The sequence below is a fragment of the Trichomycterus rosablanca genome, chromosome 21, assembly GCF_030014385.1.
Source record: "Trichomycterus rosablanca isolate fTriRos1 chromosome 21, fTriRos1.hap1, whole genome shotgun sequence".
NCBI classification, from domain to species: Eukaryota; Metazoa; Chordata; class Actinopteri; order Siluriformes; family Trichomycteridae; genus Trichomycterus; species Trichomycterus rosablanca.
The window spans coordinates 19072701-19092997 of NC_086008.1; the positions used below are offsets into that span (position 1 = coordinate 19072701).

The following is a 20297-nucleotide window of genomic DNA, read 5'->3' on the forward strand; positions in this document are numbered from 1 at the left end:
GGACACATAGGGCTATGTTTTAGCATAACTATGATACTATGTTCAAATCAAGTTGGTGTTTGAGACCTATAGTGGCCCATGGAACACATTTAGGATGAATTGGGATGCTGATTGTGAGCCAGGACTTCACCAAGGCTATTAGGTATCAGATGTTTTTTTGTGAAATCTGCTGACTTTTGCGGTTGGCTATTATACACGTGTGTCAGAAGAGGACGTGCATTAAGGACGGCCCTCTTGGGCCAGGGTGGGGGTCTGCAGCAGTGTACAACCAGAGGGAATACTACTAGGGAATTGGATATGACTACATTAGGAGAAAAAGCATATAATGCAGGAATAGAATTAAAAACATATGTTTTCTGTTCTGGCCGTTTCGTACACTCGCTCAGTGGTTGTCATCTTCCTCTCTCAAATTTTCAGCAGCTTTCTGACGTGTATATATATATATAAATGTAATAAATACAACCAAAACTTTCTTTAAATGTGAATATTTAATACATTTTAATAATATATACGTATTTAAAAATAGATTCTCTATGACGTGAACACATTTGTACATAGGCAGATATAAATATAACATTATATAAATATAGAAATATAAACTGTAAATGTACACAGATCAGCCATAACATTAAAACCACCTCCTTGTTTCTACACACACCATATAGGAGCACTTTGTAGTTCTACAATTACTGACTGTAGTCCATCTGTTTCTTTACATACTTTTTTAACCTGCTTTCACCTGTTCTTCAATGGTCAGGACCCCCCCAGGGCCACTACAGAGCAGGTATTATTTGGGTGGTGGATCATTCTCAGCACTGTGGTGCACTGCTGGAGTTTTTAAACACCTCACTGTCACTGCTGGACTGAGAATAGTCCACCAACCAAAAATCTGCCCCGTGGGCAGCGTCCTGTGACCACCGATGAAGGTCTACAAGATGACCGACTCAAATAGCAGCAACAGATGAGCGATCGTCTCTGACTTTACATCTACAAGGTGGACCGACTAGGTAGGAGTGTCTAATAGAGTGGACAGTGAGTGGACACGGTATTTAAAAACTCATACCAGCACAACACACACTAACACACCACCACCATGTCAGTGTCACTGCAGTGCTGAGAATCATCCACCACCCAAATAATACCTGCTCTGTAGTGGTCCTGTGGGGGTCCTGACCATTTGAAGAACAGGGTGAAAGCAGGCTAAAAAGTATGTAGAGAAACAGATGGACTACAGTCAGTAATTGTAGAACTTCAAAGTGCTTCTATATGGTAAGTGGAGCTGATAAAATGGACAGTGAGTGTAGAAACAAGGAGGTGGTTCAGTTCTAGCTTTGGGAAATGGAATGCCGACAGCCGGATGAGAGAAATTCCTGACGTTTTTAGCTGCTGCGAATACGATCGTCCGAGTTTAAGACGTTCTTGGTTCACCCGAATCGAAATTTGGGCCAGAACCTGACGGTCCGAGTTCCTTTCGGCGCCCCCGTGTCCGTGACGACTTTAGGAATCTGAGGCTTCGCTGGCTTCTGTGGCGCCGAAGCTTCCGTCCGGTGTTTGTCCGCTATCCTGAAACCCTGATCCGAGCTCTTGTGCAGGTTCATCCTGGGTAAAAAATTAGTCGACACGTGCTGGGGCTTGACTTTGGGGCTGGAACCCATTTTGGCCTTTCCTTTTTTGTTGATGGCGACGAACCACTCTCTGCCTGTCCGGTGGTTCCGGTGGATCACCGAGGCGTACGTGTTGTAGCTGTTCTCTTGGAAGCGCTCCCTGAACTTGCAGTCGTCGGTGAACGTCTCCTGTAAAAAAAAAAAAAATTTTTTAATTTTCTATTTTTCTGACCTTTTCCCCCCAATTTTCTCCCCCTAATCTAGTCGTGTCCAATCACCCCGATTGCATCCTCCACTGATTCAACCCTCCACCGCTGACTGAGGACGCCTCTCGACTGACACACGCTCCCTCCGACACGTGCTCAGTACAGACTGCATTTTTCACCCGCACGAGTCGAGTTCATGTATACCGATCAGCACTGTGCACGGAGAGCCACACCCTGATCAACACCATTCCTCAGCCCTGTGCAGGCGCCCTCAATCAGCCAGCAGAGGTCCTTATTGCAACAGCCGATCGTTGTTCACGCAGCTGCCCAGCCCAGCCGGGTGGCAGAGCTTAGATTTGATACGATACGATGAATTCGAAAACCCAGCTCTGGTGTGCTAGCGTATTTTACCGCTGCGCCACCTGAGCAGCCCCCAATTGGATTTACTTGAGCGTCGAGGTCCTGGGGTTGTTGAGGGTCTGGTCGTGAGTCATGTGACACAAAGAATCTGGAGCACACCTGGGACAGCGATGGCGTTTGTTTAGTATAAGGTTACACCGCTATTCTTCACATGTACGTCTCTAATTGGATAATTATTTTAGCTTATAGCAATACATGCTTGCAGACACACAATCACCTATCTGAGTGAAAGTATTCAACCAGTCACAAATGCATGCTTGCACACACATGATCACCTGTCTGCGCAAAAGTCTTTAAACCCTCACAAATACATGCTTTCACACACACAAACACCTGTCTGAGTGAAAGTATTCAACCCCTCACAAGTACATGCTTGCGTACACATAATCACCTGTCTAAGCAAAGGTCTTTACCTCCCCTTCAGCTACATTCTTGAACACACACACCCACACACAATCACCTGTCTGAGCCAAAGTATTCACAATCCTATCAAATACATGTTTCGTACACACGATCACCTGTCTGAGTGAAAGTATTCAACCCCTCACGAATACATGCTTGCAGACACACAATCACTTCACCACCATATACATGCTTGCACGCACATAATCTGTGACTGAACGTCTCCTGCAAAACGGTCGGTGTAATCAGGGTCAATTCGTCGAGCGTCGAGGTCCTGGGGTTGTTGAGGGTCTAGTCATGAATCATGTGACGCAAAGAATCTGGAGCACAGCCGGGACAGCGATGGCGTTTGTTTAGTATAAGGTTACCGCCGCTATTCTTCACATGTACGTCTCTAATTGGATAATTATTTTAGCTTAGCGGTTTTGCTGGAAGGTTCCCAGGAACTTTTAAGTCATTGATCAAATGAACAACCTGTGATCTGAACTACGTAAATCTGTCAAATTCATTTGTTATGTATATATGTAGCGGTTTGGTCTCGGTGGGACGACTGGAATTTCACGCTACTCGCCAATGTGATGTACCTGGTGTCAGAGAGCCGGGATTCAAACCCGCAACCTTTCGATTCGTAGCCTAGAGCTCTACCCCACTGAACTAGTACTGTCCCGGTAATTCGTTGGTACTCTGATTTTCTAACATTTGTACCATGGCTACAAGGAAGAATGGTTTCTATCGTGATAGGGCAGCTGTAGGCTAGTGGTTAAAATACTGGTCTGGTAATCAGAAGGTTGCCGGTTCAAGCCCCACCACAGGTTGCCACTGTTGGGCCCTCAATTGCTTAGATTGTATACTGTAACAGCTGTAAGTTGCTTTGGATAAAAGTGTCCGCTAAATGCCGCAAATGTAAATACTGTATATGATCTATTGGCTGCGTCCCAAATCGCATACTACTAAACAGTCAGTCAACATAGTGCCACTGTTGCTAATGTGTTCAGTGAAAGTCTAACAAATCAAGCATTATTATTTATTATTATTAGAGCTTTATTCCGAGCCCCCCCGCACTATATGGCCAAAGTATATGGACAACCTCTATTTATTGAGTTCAGGTGTTTCAGCTACACACCTGTGACCAGGTATATCAATTAAATTAAAGGAACCTCGATTTAACAGACCTCCATTTAACAGATTTCGGATTTAACGGAGAGAATCTGGAAAACCAGACGTCCAATCCGATTGTTTAAAATTCCAGAGACCCCTCGCAAACCCCGCTAATCCGAAGCTGCATACAATTGTGACTGAAAATGGTCAAGCAATCAAAGGTTTATGCATTGCTAATGGGCCAAACAGTGGCTTGAACAAGCAACCTTCTGATTACCTTCTAACACACACAAACCTTCTAACGCACAATTTTCTGTCTGAGCAAAAGTAGTCACATCCTTATCAGATGCATTCTTGCACACACACAATCACCTGTCTGAGCAAAAGCATTCAAGGGCCTTGCTAATGGGCCAAACGGTGTCCAGTATCGTAACCACTAAGGGACAGAACAAAATAATACACTGTGCGTACCAACAGTAATTTAGTTTGGACTTTTGATTCCTCCATATCTAAAAATACAGCTGGTGGGAAACCACATTGTGTGCCCAAGCCTTGTCGTTTCCCACTATAAAGCGTTGCGGAATACCGATGGTTGGAAAAATAACACTGGTTCTGGTTTGCTGAAAAGTGCAGCGTAGCAGAAAATGATACAATTACCGTGTTATTCTAAACACGTCAGTCACGGTTTGAGCTGCTTCTGCTTCCTTGAAGAATTTATTGTTTGTATTGGTGCTGCCCCATGATATATTGTTGTGGTGTTTCCCAGTGAACATTCCTAAACATACTGAGCATTAGCCATTACAATCGCCTTAGCAGCTAGTAAAATCTAGCAAGAGTGGGCTAGCTAACTTAAAATCCATATTGGCGCACGTGTTACAGGTAGACATGAGTAAAGAATATTCACATCATTACCAAATACATGCTTGCATACGTATCACCTGTCTAACCAAAGGTCTTTACATCACTATCAAATACATGCTTGCATACACATAATCACCTGTCTAATCAAAGGTCTTTACATCACTATCAAATACATGCTTGCATACACATAATCACCTGTCTAACCAAAGGTCTTTACATCACTATCAAATACATGCTTGCATACACATAATCACCTGTCTAATCAAAGGTCTTTACATCACTATCAAATACATGCTTGCATACACATAATCACCTGTCTAATCAAAGGTCTTTATCTCACTATCAAATACATGCTTGCTTACACATAATCACTTGTCTAATCGAAGGTTCTTACGTCACCACCAAATACATGTTTGCGTACACATAATCACCTGTCTAATCAAAGGTCTTTACATTACTATCAAATACATGCTTGCATACACATAATCACTTGTCTAATCAAAGGTTCTTACGTCACCACCAAATACATGCTTGCATACACATAATCACCTGTCTAATCAAAGGTCTTTACATCACTATCAAATACATGCTCGTGCACACTCAATCACCTACTAAGCAAAAGTATTCACATCCCTATCAAATACATGTTTGTGCACACACAATCACCCTCTAAGCAAAAGTATTCAACCCCTCACAAATACATGCCTGCATACGCACAATCACCTGTCTGAGCAAAAGTGTTAACACCTTCACCTCGGACATCAGCCAATCTTGTCCATGCAGACACCAGACCGGCTGATAGCACCACTAAGATTCAAACCCTTGTGACCCTTAACACTTGTGAGTTAAATTCCATAATGATAGCTAAGATCACCTCAGGTCGCATTACGCTACGCTATTCATAAGCTAAAGTAAACAGGCAGTCCAGTTGAACTCGATCCAGCAGATGCTCTGCAGTTCTACAGCGGCTACTTCTTTTCCCAGGAAGGACCGTAGCGCCTCTCATCTCTCAGCGTAATCATCATTAGTATAGTGTTACTACACCGGGATACTCGGGACGAAGTCCTGTCGCTAGCTAATTGTATCTTCGCATGCACGTAATGTGCGTTTTCCCATGCTCTGCATTACGTCCCATAAATTCTGATAGATTCTGCGGAGATACTTCTTACAGCTCTATTCCAACATGTTTTCTTTCCCCTACTGTTTGCTTAACGAACGTAAGCGACCCTTCAACCCCGGGGAGATTACGTCCGCGTTAGCTCGCGGGCGAGGTCACACATCTGTCCTCCGCTCGCCATTAACGCCGCAATAAATTTCCACCGTGAAAACATCCGAATATTAAATATGACGGACAGCGCAAGGACATCATACAGAGAGTCACCCGATACCCCAACCGGCCCGGGCTGTAACGCCGGTAAAGACCAGCGCCCCTGGGTTTAAGACCAAAGCCGACAGGGCTATTAAATAAACCCGTGCAACTGTAGCTGGCTGGAGGAAAATCGAACCTGATTCGACGCTGACGGAGCGGCTGCAGCTGCTCTAATTACTGATGATTTCTGGAGAGGCTTAGAGGCTCATCTTCAGATTTATGTGAAGGTCTTTTTTTATTACACGCATTCTTTCTTGACCCACTCGTCACTCTCTGGAAGGCACACTGCGGGCACGCTGCGCTACCCTTTCTAAATATTTGATACCACAAAAGCTGAAACTGAATGATGTCCGTGTTTGGACGCCACCCCCCCCTTCCTGCGTCCGCATAATTGGTTGGGAGTTTTTCAAACTCAGTTACCCGAGTCGTGTTTTTAGACTTCGACATCTTTGACATTTTGACTAACCGATTGCTAGTGTAACCCAAGGGGGGTTGCATTAGAACAGACCTGGGCGTTGTACGGCCCCAAGTCATCCACAACCGGCCCGCGTGAGGTCCGTGGCAATTAAAAATCGTAAATAAATGTACATCAAACATGCAATACAACAGGACTGTTTTTGACGGGACCGCTATGTCTTTAAATTTCTGTAGGTTTCGATTTACGTGTGTGCGAGTGTAGCTTCACCGTAATGTGTAATGAGTGTGATTGACGGTCGAGTTTTTAACGAGACATGAACTTCTGTATTATTTATTAACTGAAGTCAGGTGTAAAGCTGTTTAAGGATCATAATTTAGGCTTTAAATCGCTGTTATGCTACTAAACAGAGAAATACATGAACATGAACGATGCAGAGCGTCACACCTGAAGCTTCACTAACTAAACTGCAAAAGCAACAGGGACTTTTTATAAAGTTGAACACATCCAGAACTGAAGCAGTCAGGACCAGCTTTGTGATTTTAAAAAGAATATCCAACAATAACAAAAGACTGAAAAACAGCAAATGAGGTCATTAGACTTAAAACAAAATAGTGTAAAGTTTAAAAACCTGCACATTTTGTTCACATTCGTTTTTTGCATTTGTTTGTTTAAATACTAAAATAATGTTGATGTCTTTACTCTGCCTACTTCTAATTTTGTAATTGTAATATCTAAACTTTAACAGATTATCAGAACTGTACAATTTACTGCTTTTAATAAAGAGATAAAATTAATATTGAGCAGAAATAAGTTCATCTTATTGGTCCGGCCCTCCACAACAGTCCCAGTTTCTTATGTGGCCCCTTGGAAAATGTAATTGCCCACCCCTGCGTTAGAAGAATTGGGTGCACTGACCACGCACACTATTCGTCTAATGTTATCCAGCTCAGCGTTGTTTGAGCCGAGGACTCCGCTAGCAAGGCAATCCATTACGAGGAACAAAATGCACTCGATAAGTAAACACATACATCAAACATTGTCAGTACACGACACCACAGAAAAGTCTGTTACACTAACTTAATTGCTGTAGGATTGCTAGAGCCGCCTCATATTGCATATTGCTGTAGTGTGCTGACAATATTTGATGTGTGTATACGTATTGAGTGCATTTTGTCTCTTTAGGGATTCCATAGCCAATGGAAAAGTGTGCTTCTCTACACACATGAACCAAGATGGCGGCGCGTTAACACGCAGCGGCCGCTCTGGGGTCGAAAAACGGTGTTTTTTGTTGTTTTGCAGAAAAGTTTGTAAGTTTTGTTTAGGACAGTTTTGTTTATAAACGTATGGAAACCACTTTTGACTCAGTTTACAACCGCCATACACTGCTACAATTGAGAAAACAATCAGAAACCAACCTCCAAGATGATCTGCGGCGTACTCTGCATGAACTCTGCCTACTTCGCGAACCAGGCCTGCAGTCCTCGGAGTTACCTGAAGCAGGTGACCGGGGGAGGGGGCGCCGCAAGCGGTGCTCGAGGAAGCAGAAGCGTGGAAAGCGAGCCGGGGTCCGTGCTAGGCTAAAAGCTAACCCAAGCCGGCCGGCTCTACCATCGTTATTCCTCGCAAATGCATGCTCTCTGGAGAATAAACTGGACTGTATCAGACTTCAGCGAACGACCCAATGTGAGTACAGAGACTGTTGTGTTTTAATTTTCACTGAAACATGGCTTAGCGACAACATTCCAGACAGTGCCATTCAGCTAGACGGGCTAGCATCGTATCGCGCCGATAGAAATGCAGCTCAGTCCGGTAAAACACGAGGAGGAGGCGTTTGTGTTTACATTAACACCGAATGGTGCAAGGACTCTGTGCTTGTTGTGGCGTACTGTTCTCCGATGGTGGAATTTGCTATTGTTAGATGCAGACCTTTTTATTTACCACGGGAATTCACCAGCGTGCTTATTGTCGCGGTGTATCTCCCACCCAGCGCGAACGCGAAGGAAGCATTAAGCGAACTCTACAGAGCCATCAGCGAACTACAGACCATTCATCCAGACGGACTGTTTATTATCGCTGGGGATTTTAATCATGCAAATCTCAAGTCTGTTCTCCCTAAATTCCATCGGCATGTGGACTTTGCTACGAGAGGAGCGAACACGCTGGATAATGTTTACACGAACATTGCCGGTGCGTACCGGGCGGAGCCCCGCCCCCACCTCGGATACTCAGACCACATCTCTGTAATGCTAATTCCAGCATACAGAGCACTCGTCAGGCGCTCCAGACCTGTACAGAAACAGGTGAAAACCTGGCCAGAAGGATCCATCTCTGCTCTTCAGGACTGTTTTGAGTGCACTGACTGGGACATGTTTAGGGAGGCTGCAACATACGGCGATTACACTGATCTAGAGGAGTACACGACTTCAGTGACCTGCTACATCAGCAAATGCATTGAGGACGTCACTACCACTAGAACCATCACTTCCAGACCCAACCAGAAGCCGTGGATGACTCCAGAGGTGCGTGCACTGCTGAGGGCCCGAGACTCCGCTTTTAAAGCAGGTGACCAGCCGGCTCTGAGAACAGCGAGAGCCAGACTGTCCCGGGCGATCCGAGAAGCAAAGCGCGCACACGGCCAGAACATCCACAGCCACTTCCAGAACAGCGGTGACACACGGCGCTTGTGGCAGGGCATCCAGGCCATCACCAACTACAGGACGACTCCACCCGTCTGTGACAGTGATGCCTCCCTTCCAGATGCGCTGAATGACTTCTACGCTCGGTTCGAGGCGCAGAACAACATGTTGGCGAGGAAGACGATCCCACCTTGTGACGACCAGGTGCTTCGTCTCTCCACAGCGGACGTGAGGAGAACTCTGCACAGAGTCAACCCACGGAAGGCTTCTGGACCAGACAACATTCCTGGCCGAGTGCTCAAAGGATGTGCAGACCAGCTGGCAGATGTATTCACTGACATCTTCAACATCTCCCTGAGCAGCGCCATCGTTCCAACGTGCCTCAAGACGACCACCATCGTACCCGTGCCAAAGAAGTCATCTGTGTCATGCTTCAATGACTATCGTCCCGTAGCACTCACGCCTATCATCACGAAGTGCTTCGAGAAACTAGTCATGAGGCATATTAAGACACTACTGCCTCCCACCATGGACCCACTGCAGTTTGCGTACCGTCCTAACCGCTCAACGGACGACGCCATATCCACTACACTTCACCTGGCTTCTACACACCTGGACAGAAAGAACACTTATGTCAGGATGCTGTTCATAGACTTTAGCTCAGCATTCAACACCATCATTCCTCAGCATCTAATTGGAAAGCTGAGCACGCTGGGCCTGAACACCTCTCTCTGCAACTGGATCCTGGACTTCTTGACTGAGAGACCTCAGTCCGTCCGGATCGGTAAGACCACCTCCAGCACCACCACACTGAGCACCGGCGCTCCCCAAGGCTGTGTGCTCAGTCCACTGCTGTTTACTCTGCTTACGCACGACTGTACAGCGATGCACAGCACGAATTCCATCGTTAAGTTTGCAGACGACACAACTGTGGTGGGACTCATCAGCAACAACGATGAGTCAGCGTACAGAGAGGAGGTACAACATCTAACGGACTGGTGCCAAGTCAACAACCTGTCTCTGAATGTGGATAAAACCAAAGAGATGGTCATTGACTTTAGAAAGACACTAAGGGACCACTCCCCACTGCACATCGACGGCTCATCTGTTGAGATCGTCAAGAGCACCAAATTTCTCGGTGTTCATCTGGAGGAGAATCTCACCTGGACCCTTAACACCAGTTCCATCACCAAGAAAGCCCAGCAGCGTCTCTACTTTTTGAGAAGACTGAGGAAAGCTCATCTGCCACCCCCCATTCTCACCACGTTCTACAGAGGAACAATCGAGAGCATCCTGAGCGGCTGCATCACTGTCTGGTTCGGAAATTGTACTGCGTCGGACCGTAAGACTCTCCAGCGAGTAGTGAGGACAGCTGAAAAGATCATCGGGGTCGCTCTTCCATCTCTCACGGACATTTTTAACACCCGCTGCATCCGCAAAGCTCTCAGCATTGTGGACGATCCAACCCATCCATCACATGGACTTTTTACTCTGCTCCCGTCTGGGAGACGATACCGCAGCATCCGGACTAACACAACCAGACTGTGTAACAGTTTTATCCCACAAGCAATCAGACTTCTAAACTCAGTACTGTAACAATTTCCTCCGGACATTTTCTGCTGCCACACTGAACTGTATTGACTGTTACTTGCATTTTTGACTGTTACTTGCATTTTTGCACACCTCCTGGAAATGCACAATAATTTCTGCACCTTACTTGTATTTTGCACCATATTTACTTTTTAGGCACCTTATCTGCATTGCCAATTTTACGCTGCTAATGTACAACATGTCACTACCTCAGGAACCATTGTACCATCTATTCACCATCATGTACTAACACTTGTCTTTAGTCCTGTGTTCTAATTACTTGTTTAGATTAGGGATAATAAGGAATATCTTTTGTAGTTATTTATTATAGGATTTTTTGTATTATTGTTGTATTTGCACTGTTTTGTATTGTCTTGCACTTTTTGTACCGTGTTACACCGTGATCCTAGAGGAACGCTGTTTCGTTTCAATATGTACTTGTATGTAGCTGAAATGACAATAAAACCTCTCTGACTCTGACTCTGACTCTGACACATGATCATCTCTGTAGTCTGTGCTGCACCTCTAAAGACTCTAAAGATGCTCGGTTACATTAGCAATCGGTTAGACAAAATGTCCAAGATGGCTAAGTATAAAGCAGCTAAAAACACGACTCTGGTAACTGAGTTTGGAAAACTTCCAACCAAATACGTGGACGGGGGGGATAGGTCAAAACACAGACATCATTTAATTTACTTTTCTTTAAAAATGCTTTAGAACAACGTTTCTTTTTTCTCATTGTTTCTTAATTACCAGAGAGCAGGAGGGTAAGAATTTCACCATCTACAGTCCATAAAATGAAAAGATATTTGAGTTACACCATTTTCAAACACGTCCTTGACTAGTTACTTAGTTCTACAATGTCAAATCCTGTTGTTTGGATTCTGTTTTTATTTCTCTCTCTCTCTCTCTGCACCTCTGTTTGTGCCCCATATTGATTTCCTCTTCCCTCTAAACCCACCATCGCTGCCTCCTTCCTAATCTGCCGTCCCCAATAAGCCCTGTCCTTATCGGCATGTCCCAGACTTTGAAAGATGCTCGTCGGCTTGTCGTTTATGCTCATAGCAAAGTTGACGAATCAAACAAATCTAGGATTCACCCCAGGTTCAGCTCAGAGGGGTGTCTGATGCCGACCGTGAATGATAAATTCAGGCGAATTTGACGTTGCGTTCGTTTTATCTGGATTAGCGTAGCCACTTTTATCAAGCCAGTGCAAGATATGAGAAATTACAAATTGATCAGGATGTGTTTGGTTGTCTGTAGGCTGAGGAAGCACAGTACATATGGAGGGAAAGTTTTAGAACCTGTGAGTAGAGTGTCTGTGGGCAGAGCTGGATTCCATTCCACAGGGTACCTACGCAGTACCCTTGTGTGTGATATCTGCTGAGTGAACTTCAGTTGGGTGAGTTCTTTCATTTGGAACGGTTCTTTGATCGTTCATTCGCTTTCTAAAGCATCTGGCAAACCAATGAAGCGCAGCTACGTATCATATTGTATACGTAACATGAATGAACGCCATTATCCCAGAGCTGGTGTGCTAGTGGAATATCACAGTGAATCGTTCTGGTTTTAATAATAATAATAATTATAATAATAATAATAAAAATAAAATAATTATAAAATAATAATAATTATAATAATACCAATAATAATAATATTATTGCTACATTAATAAAATAATAATAATCGTCATAATATTAATAATAATAAAAATAAAATAATAATAATATTGCTGTAATAATAATATTGCTACATTAATAAAATAATAGTTATAATTATAATATTGCTATAATAATAATAATAATAATAATAAAATAATATTGCTACAATAATAAAATAATCATATTGCTATAATAATAATACAAATAAAATAATAATAAAAATAAAATAATAATAATATTGCTATAATAATAATAATAGCTATAATAATAATAGCTATAATAATAATAATAAAAATAAAATAATAATAATAATAATAATATTGTATACGTAACATGTGAATGAACGCCATTAGGTTGGCGTCGTGTTTACATCGTTACATTTCTAGTGAATGTAAAAGCTAAACAAGTTGTCTTAACCCGCAAGGCTTGCGATGACTGATGGGTAAATTTGATTGTTAACCCTACGCAGTCTGAAGTTCCCTTCGAACTGATGGCTTTCACTCCCAACGGTTTGGAATATCACTTAGATTGGAGTGATTGGAATGCACCTTATACACCTTATACAAGGAAAGGGAAGTTCTAGAACCTATAACAAGAGTTCCTTAGAGTAAAGACAGCACAAATCATAGAACTGTCATGAAGTGGTAGCAGAGCCAAGATTCGAACTCGGAGAGAGCGTGAAATGTGTCGATTTTGACTTACGGTGGCATGAAGCCATCCTCGCTTGTTCATGGCTAAAAACCGGTTGCTGTGAACTCCTCGGATACCTACGACCCCCTGAGACAAGGAGAACAGTTCCAGCAGGCCTGCGGATAGACAAAAACACATTTTACCAGCACAAGGATAAAAAAAAAATACCTCACGGCTGAGATATACAGACGATCGTTTGTGATAAATGGGATGATACGGTCTCGTAGGCAAAATATATTACCATGTGATTTCTGGAGATGAGAACGGCCAGATAATGCACCGTCCATATGGAAAACGTATTTGGCTTTTTTTTTTTGAGTAACAGTATCTCTGTATCTGTGTTTTGACTCGGTAGGGCTTGTGCAAAACGATCTAGTTTATCAAGGAATAACAAATTAATAATAATCTGTGCCACTGTTGAAATGCTTTGTTAGCATCACGCTACATTCTCAGACGGGTCATTTCAATCGGACACCCTGATTGTGTCCGAGCAGGGTACGTTTGCAGTCCACCAACCCCTTCTTATTTGCTCGTACTTCGGTGGATTCGCACACTGACCTCCACATTCCTCCACTTTCATACAGATGCCTTCCACTCCCTGCTTTTCCCACCCAGCAAACCAGTGGCTAAGTTTGTCTGCTGCAGGCTCTGCCAATCGTGCCCGCTAGGGGCGCCCAGCTGACCTGTAGCAGAGCTGAGATTTGAACTCGGATAGTTCAGAATCCCAGAGCTGGTGTGCTAGTGGAATATCACAGTGAATCATTCTGGTTTTAATAATAATGATAATGATAACAACAATAATGTTATAATAGTAATATTGCTATAATAATAATAATAATAATATTGCTACATTAATAAAATAATATTACTATAATAATAATAATATTGCTATATTAATAAAATAATATTAATATTACTATAATAATAATAATATTGCTATAATAATAACAATAATATTGCTACATTAATAAAATAATGATATTGCTATAATAATAATATTGGTACATTAACAAATAATAGTAATAATTATAATAATAATAATAATAATAATAATAATTATTATTATAATAATAATAATAATATTAATAAAATAGTAATAATAATATTGCTATAATAATAAAATATTAATAATAATAATAATAATATTGCTATAATAATAATATTGCTACATTAATCAAATACTAATACTAATACTAATACTAATACTAATACTAATACATAATAATAATAATAATAATAATAATAATAATAATAATAATAATAATAATAATAATAATATTCAATACAAATAAAGACCTGACCTTAACGAAAACCACTGGGACTATTTGGAACATTGATGGCGAGCAAGGTGTTCTATTAACTAAATAGGCATAAATTCCCACAGGCACACTCAATTCTGTTGGAAAGTCTGTCCAAAGCCTGACTTAATAAAGAGGGTGGCTGTACTACCATATACCCATGGTTTTAAAATGGGGTAAGGTGTCCGGATACTTTTGGCCATATAGTGCATTTCTCACATAAATTTTTTTGTATGTTAAAAGCTAATCTGGATGTAATTCTGATATCAAACTATATCTAACACCTAATGATCTTAATCTAAGACAATGCACCCTGAACACTGAACCATTAACAACAATTCGACGCATGGCATGTTTCAGATGCCAATCATCCTGGTTCTTCACCAGATAACATTCTCACCCTGACTGTTGCAGCTGTTCACGTAGAGCGTTCGCTAATAAATAAACGGACACTGTGAAGTCACTTCGGTCAACAGTAGCGCAGTTTAGAAGAGCTCAGTGAGTTTATCAGTCATATAAATCCGGCGTTATACCATCCAACACTTACAGTTTGTTTAATTCATTTTATACCCCATGTTCTAATTTATCTTCATCATGAACCAAACTGGAAAAGAGGATTATGTGTGAAAGATTTGAAGGTAAAAAAGAAAGAGGACGGTCAGCAAAAAAATAGATAGATACAGTTAAAGGAATGAGGAATGAACCGTTAAATAAAACCTGAAGTCCCAAAGAGTAAACAGGATGATCTGGAGGGACACTGTTTATACCGTGGCCAGATAATAATAATAATAATAATATTATAATAAAAATAATGGTTAATAAAGCATTGATCATCAGGATATTATTATTATAGTAATTTATTAATATTATTATTATTATTATTATTATTATTATTATTATTAGTAGTAGTAGTAGTAGTAGTAGTAGAAGTAGAAGTAGTAGTAGTATAATCATTACAGTAATTTATTATAGTAATAGGGCAAGTCATAGCCTAGTGGTTAGGGTACTGGACTAGCAATCAGAAGGTCACGGTTCGAGTCCCACCACTGCCAGGTTGCTGCTGTTGGGCCCATGAGCAAGTCCCTTAACCCTCAATTGCTTAGACTATAACTGTAATGTAAGCTGCTTTGGATTAAGGCGTCTGCTAAATGCCAAAAATGTAAAATTATTATTATTATTATTATTGTTGTTGTTGTTGTTGTTAGTATTACGATTGTTATGATTATTATTATTGTTGTTTTGTTGTTGTTGTTATTATTATTATTACAGAATTACTACAGAACGTCAGGAATTCTGACTTAAAAGTTGATAAACATATAAATATACAAATTTTTATATAAATTTTATTCATTTAGCAATTAATCAAAGTTCAGGCTTCTCTTATTTTCAGTGACAGCTGATTAACCACCAGTAATTACACAATAGTTACATAGTTACTACAACAACAACAACAATAATAATAGTAATAATAATAATGATAATAGTAAGATAATAACAACAATAATACGTAATAATGACATAATTAATAACAGTAATAATAATGATAATAGTGATATAATAATGAGATCATTAATAATAATAATAATAATAATGATGATGATGATTATAAAGATGATAGCACAAACAACCTTAATAAGAATAGTTGTTGTTTGAAACACAGCAATTTATAATATAAAAAATCATTTGCTATTTAAAACCAAAATACTGTCACTTAAAGTAAACTAAATAGAAAATACAATTTAGACGTGTTTAATAAAGAGTTGGGTTTTTTTTTTTGCTAACATTTTAATTAATTCATTTTAAAAGTGTCAGTTAAGGTCAGTAAATTAAAAGAAATAGGTAATATTCATTTATAGGTGACATTTATTATTATTATTATTATTATTATTATTATTATTATTATTTTTATTATCACTTATTTACACTATAATTCAGTTTTATTATAATAATATTAATTAGTGCAAAACAAAAAATAATATAAAAATTATATGAATAAAATCTGATCATTTTGTTTTACTATGTTATTATTATTGTTGTTGTTGCTGTCATTAGTATTTATATTATTATTATTATTTGGAATATTATTGTTGTTATTAATATTACTGCCATTATTAATTATTTTTATTATTAATATTATTATCATTATTAAATATATTTTGATTATTTATTTGCTGTTTTTATTATTTATTTTATTATTATATTAATAATATTGTTGTTTATTAATATTATTATTATTATTATTATTACTATCATTATTATATTATTAATATTTTAATAGCTATACTATTGTAATTATTATTATTAATTATATTATTTTTTATTTATAATAATATTATTATTGTCATTGTTATCGTTAATAGTTATACTATTGTAATTATTATTATTAAAAAATATTATTATTGCTGTTATTATTAATTATATTTTTATCATTGTTATTATTATTTATTATAATATTATTACACTTCACTTTGACTTACTGAGATGGTTGGGTTGGTGGCTGCCGTTCACCCTGCCGTTCGGGTTGATCTGAAGGTGGAAGCCGATGCCCACCCTGCAGTACAGAGTACCAGTCCTGCGACCCGACGCCACCAGGTGCTTCTCCAGCCAGACGCTGCCAATCAATAGAGCCAGGAGCGTGAGCAAAAAAGCAACATTCATTCTTTCCCAAAAGCCCCCCGGTTCCCACTGTGAGTCTCGGCTAGGTCAGGTCAGTCAGGTCCGGCATTGTGCTGCTCTTTCTATCTCTCTCACACACACACACACACACTTCTGGTGGCTGAGGGCCAGCGGCGGCGGTTCTGTGGATCCGCGCTGTGAGATATTTATATCAACCACCAATGATCTCACTGCTCTACACACGTTCCTGAGTGCGCTCTCTCTCTCTCATACACACACACACACACACACACACACTCACACTCACACTCACACTCACACTCACTCCTGTATATCCAGACTCTTTATAGAACAACTTTGATCATCACAACAAACCTGTGCCACCAAATCATCTCTCTCTTTGCACCTCTTGATGGCTAGGCTGTTTCAGCCACCCCCCACCCCCCTCCAAACCTTACACAGTAGCCAATCATGTCTATGCAGGCGCCTGACCGGCCGATAGCAACGCTAACATTCTAAACCTATAATCCCTGCATCACCTAATTGCCTGATTGTCATTATTTTAAGTGGGTTTTAAGCTTATCTTGAGTCTTCAGTGTTCTGAGTGATTATTGTTGCTGTTTAAAGCAGTCGGTCTGCTGTAGCTCTGGTTGCCTGTGGTAGAACCATCACACCTGTTGAAACATCTGCACCGTGTGATTTTTAAATAATCTGTTACATGTAGTGTGTGTAAAACAAATTTGCCCTGGTTTAATTGTGAATGTTTGGGTTTATTTCTTACATTTGCTCCGAATAGAAAAGTTGATAAATGCTGTAAATGTAAAATGTATTAATAAATAATGTTTTAAGATTTTTTTAAGATTAATAAAAAATTATTATTGTTAGTTGTAGTAGTAAGAGTAGTAGTAGTGTTGTTGTTTTTTTATTATTATATTATTACATGTATTAATTATTATTATTATTTATTTTTATAAATAATTATTATTTACTTAAATTTGCTTTAAATAAAATAAGTTGATAAATACTGTATATTTGTGTATTATATTATTACAGTTATTATTATTATTATTATTTATAAACATATTAATTATGTTTGCTCTGAATAGAAAAGTTGATAAATGCTGTAAATGTAAAATGTATTAATTAATAATGTTTTTAAAGAATTTTTTTAATATATTATTATTATTTTAATTATTATTTATTTAAATAAATTATTATTATTTACTTAAATTTTCTCTGAATAAAAAAAGTAGATAAATACTGTATTTGTATATTATTATTATTATTATTATTATTAATAGTATTATATTATTGTTATTATTGTATTATTATTATTATTATTAATAATAATAATAATATTATTATATTATTATTATTATTTACTTCTTAGCATTTATAAACTTATTAATTACATTTGCTCTAAATAAAAAAAGTTGATAAATATTGTAAATGTAAAATATTGTTAAGTAATGTTTTAGATTTTTTTTTAAATACATTTTGACATTTTATTATAATTATTGTTATTATTAGTAGTAGTAGTTTTTGTTATTATTATAATTTATTATTATTATTATATGTATTAGTTATTATTGTTATTATTATTTACTTCTTACATTTGCTATAAATAGAAACGTTGATATACTAGAAATATAAAATGTACTATTAAATAATAATAAATTTAATAAATGTTGGTGTATTATTATTTTATTATTATTAAAAGTAGTAGAAATAGTTGTTTTTATTTGTATTAGTTATTATATCATTATTTATTATTATTGTTATTACTATGAGTATTATTATGATGATATTAGTTATATTCAGTAGTTACTATTATTATTATTTACTTCTTACATTTTCTCTGAATAAAAAAGGTGATGAATAAAATATATATTTAAATATATGATATAAATTTAAAATTTATATTTTATAATTTTTTACTATTGCCTTTATTATTTTACTATTGCCTTTATTATTATTGTTATTATCAGTATTATGTAGGTCCATTCCAAAAAAACGTTGGAGTGTGTTTTTCATTTGTAGGGGCGAGTGATTACATTTTTTTGAGGGGGTCCAACACGCACCATTAGATTTGTAATTGCACCATTCTTTCCACCCCCAGATCCTGAAGGTGATTTAGCAGCCTGATGATGACGTCTTCCTCGAGGCATTAACCGTCTCACACTATCAAAGGTATGTGTCATGAAAACATCTCATTCCCTGGATGACAGAGACACTCGCTAAGCTCGCTAAGCCCCGGTGTTTCATGAGCTGCCGTACTCTCGGGTTGATGACTTTAATCTAAACCGGGTGAGTCTGTTTACCTCCTAGATTGTAAAAGTCATTCGTTCCTGCTGGACCCTCCGCTGATTTGAGTGAGGTCATCCGGCAGATGTGCAGAGACGATGATTTGTCCGACCGATTCTTCTTCAGCTGTTTCCCAACCTAAAAGAGGACCCTCCTTACCACCTAAGATCTGGCTGGTCTATCTAAAACACAGCTGATCTATGCAGCGATAAAGCGAATTGGCAGAGATGATGTTTATAGACACATCAGGAATGGTTTCTGAACGTTGTAAGACTTAATTTGATTATTTAAAGTAAAGTTACCCTACAGCTACTAATATATTCGTATTTCGGGGCTGCATACCAGATTTGGCACAGTTTTAATGCTGGATTCCCTTCCTGAGGCAACCATTCGATTTCGATCTGCTTAGGACCAGCACTGAGAGTGCACTGTCAAGTGCACCTCCCGATGGCTAGGCTGTTTTTATGCACTTCACCAGTCCTTGTGTCCTTCTGCTCTGGTAATGTTCCCAATGGTCCAATGATCCCTGGATAGCGGACCACCAGATCAAGACCCTGTCATTGCCAACCCCATCACTTGACCTGAACCCCATTGTTGTGCTCTGAAAATTGATGGACACAAGCCGTCGAACAAAGCCAGACTGCTCAATTTGCTGCACTAGGGGTGCTTCAGGAAGTGAAAGACACATGGATCAAGCCACGTACAAGGTCATCCTAGGAGAAACCTTGTATCCGTCTGCTCTGTTAATGCTCCCAATGGTCCAGATCAAGACCCTGTTATGGCCAACCCAATCTCTAGACCTGAACACCCTTGTGCCACACCTAGTGCAACAACTTGATTAGTTTGGCTTTGTTTGATGACTTGTGTCCATCTGCCTTCGTCTTGATCAATTTTTAGACCTTGATCTGGTGGTTCTCCATCTAGAGATCTCTAGACCATTGGAAACATTATCAGAGCAGAAGGATGCAAGGTTCCTCCTAGAAGCAGTTTGGCTTTGTTTGATAGCTTGTCTCCATCCGTCTTTGTCTTGATCAATTTTTAGAGCTTATCAATAGGGTTCAGGTCTAGAGATTGGGTTGGCCATGACAGGGTCTTGATCCAGTGGGTGGTTCTTCTTCCAGGGA

At 39.2% G+C, this 20297-nt stretch overlaps 1 protein-coding gene across 1 annotated transcript; it reads right to left on the reverse strand.

Moving 5' to 3' along the window:
* Nucleotides 1-1424: 1424 nt before the first annotated feature.
* On the reverse strand, nucleotides 1425-16911 carry fgf5 (fibroblast growth factor 5). Its single transcript, XM_063018085.1, has 3 exons — nucleotides 16731-16911; nucleotides 12968-13071; nucleotides 1425-1793 (listed from the first exon to the last, which is right to left on the reverse strand). The coding sequence occupies exons 1-3, from the start codon at nucleotides 16909-16911 to the stop codon at nucleotides 1425-1427; spliced, it is 654 nt and encodes a 217-aa protein (XP_062874155.1).
* Between the last annotated feature and the right edge of the window lie 3386 nt (nucleotides 16912-20297).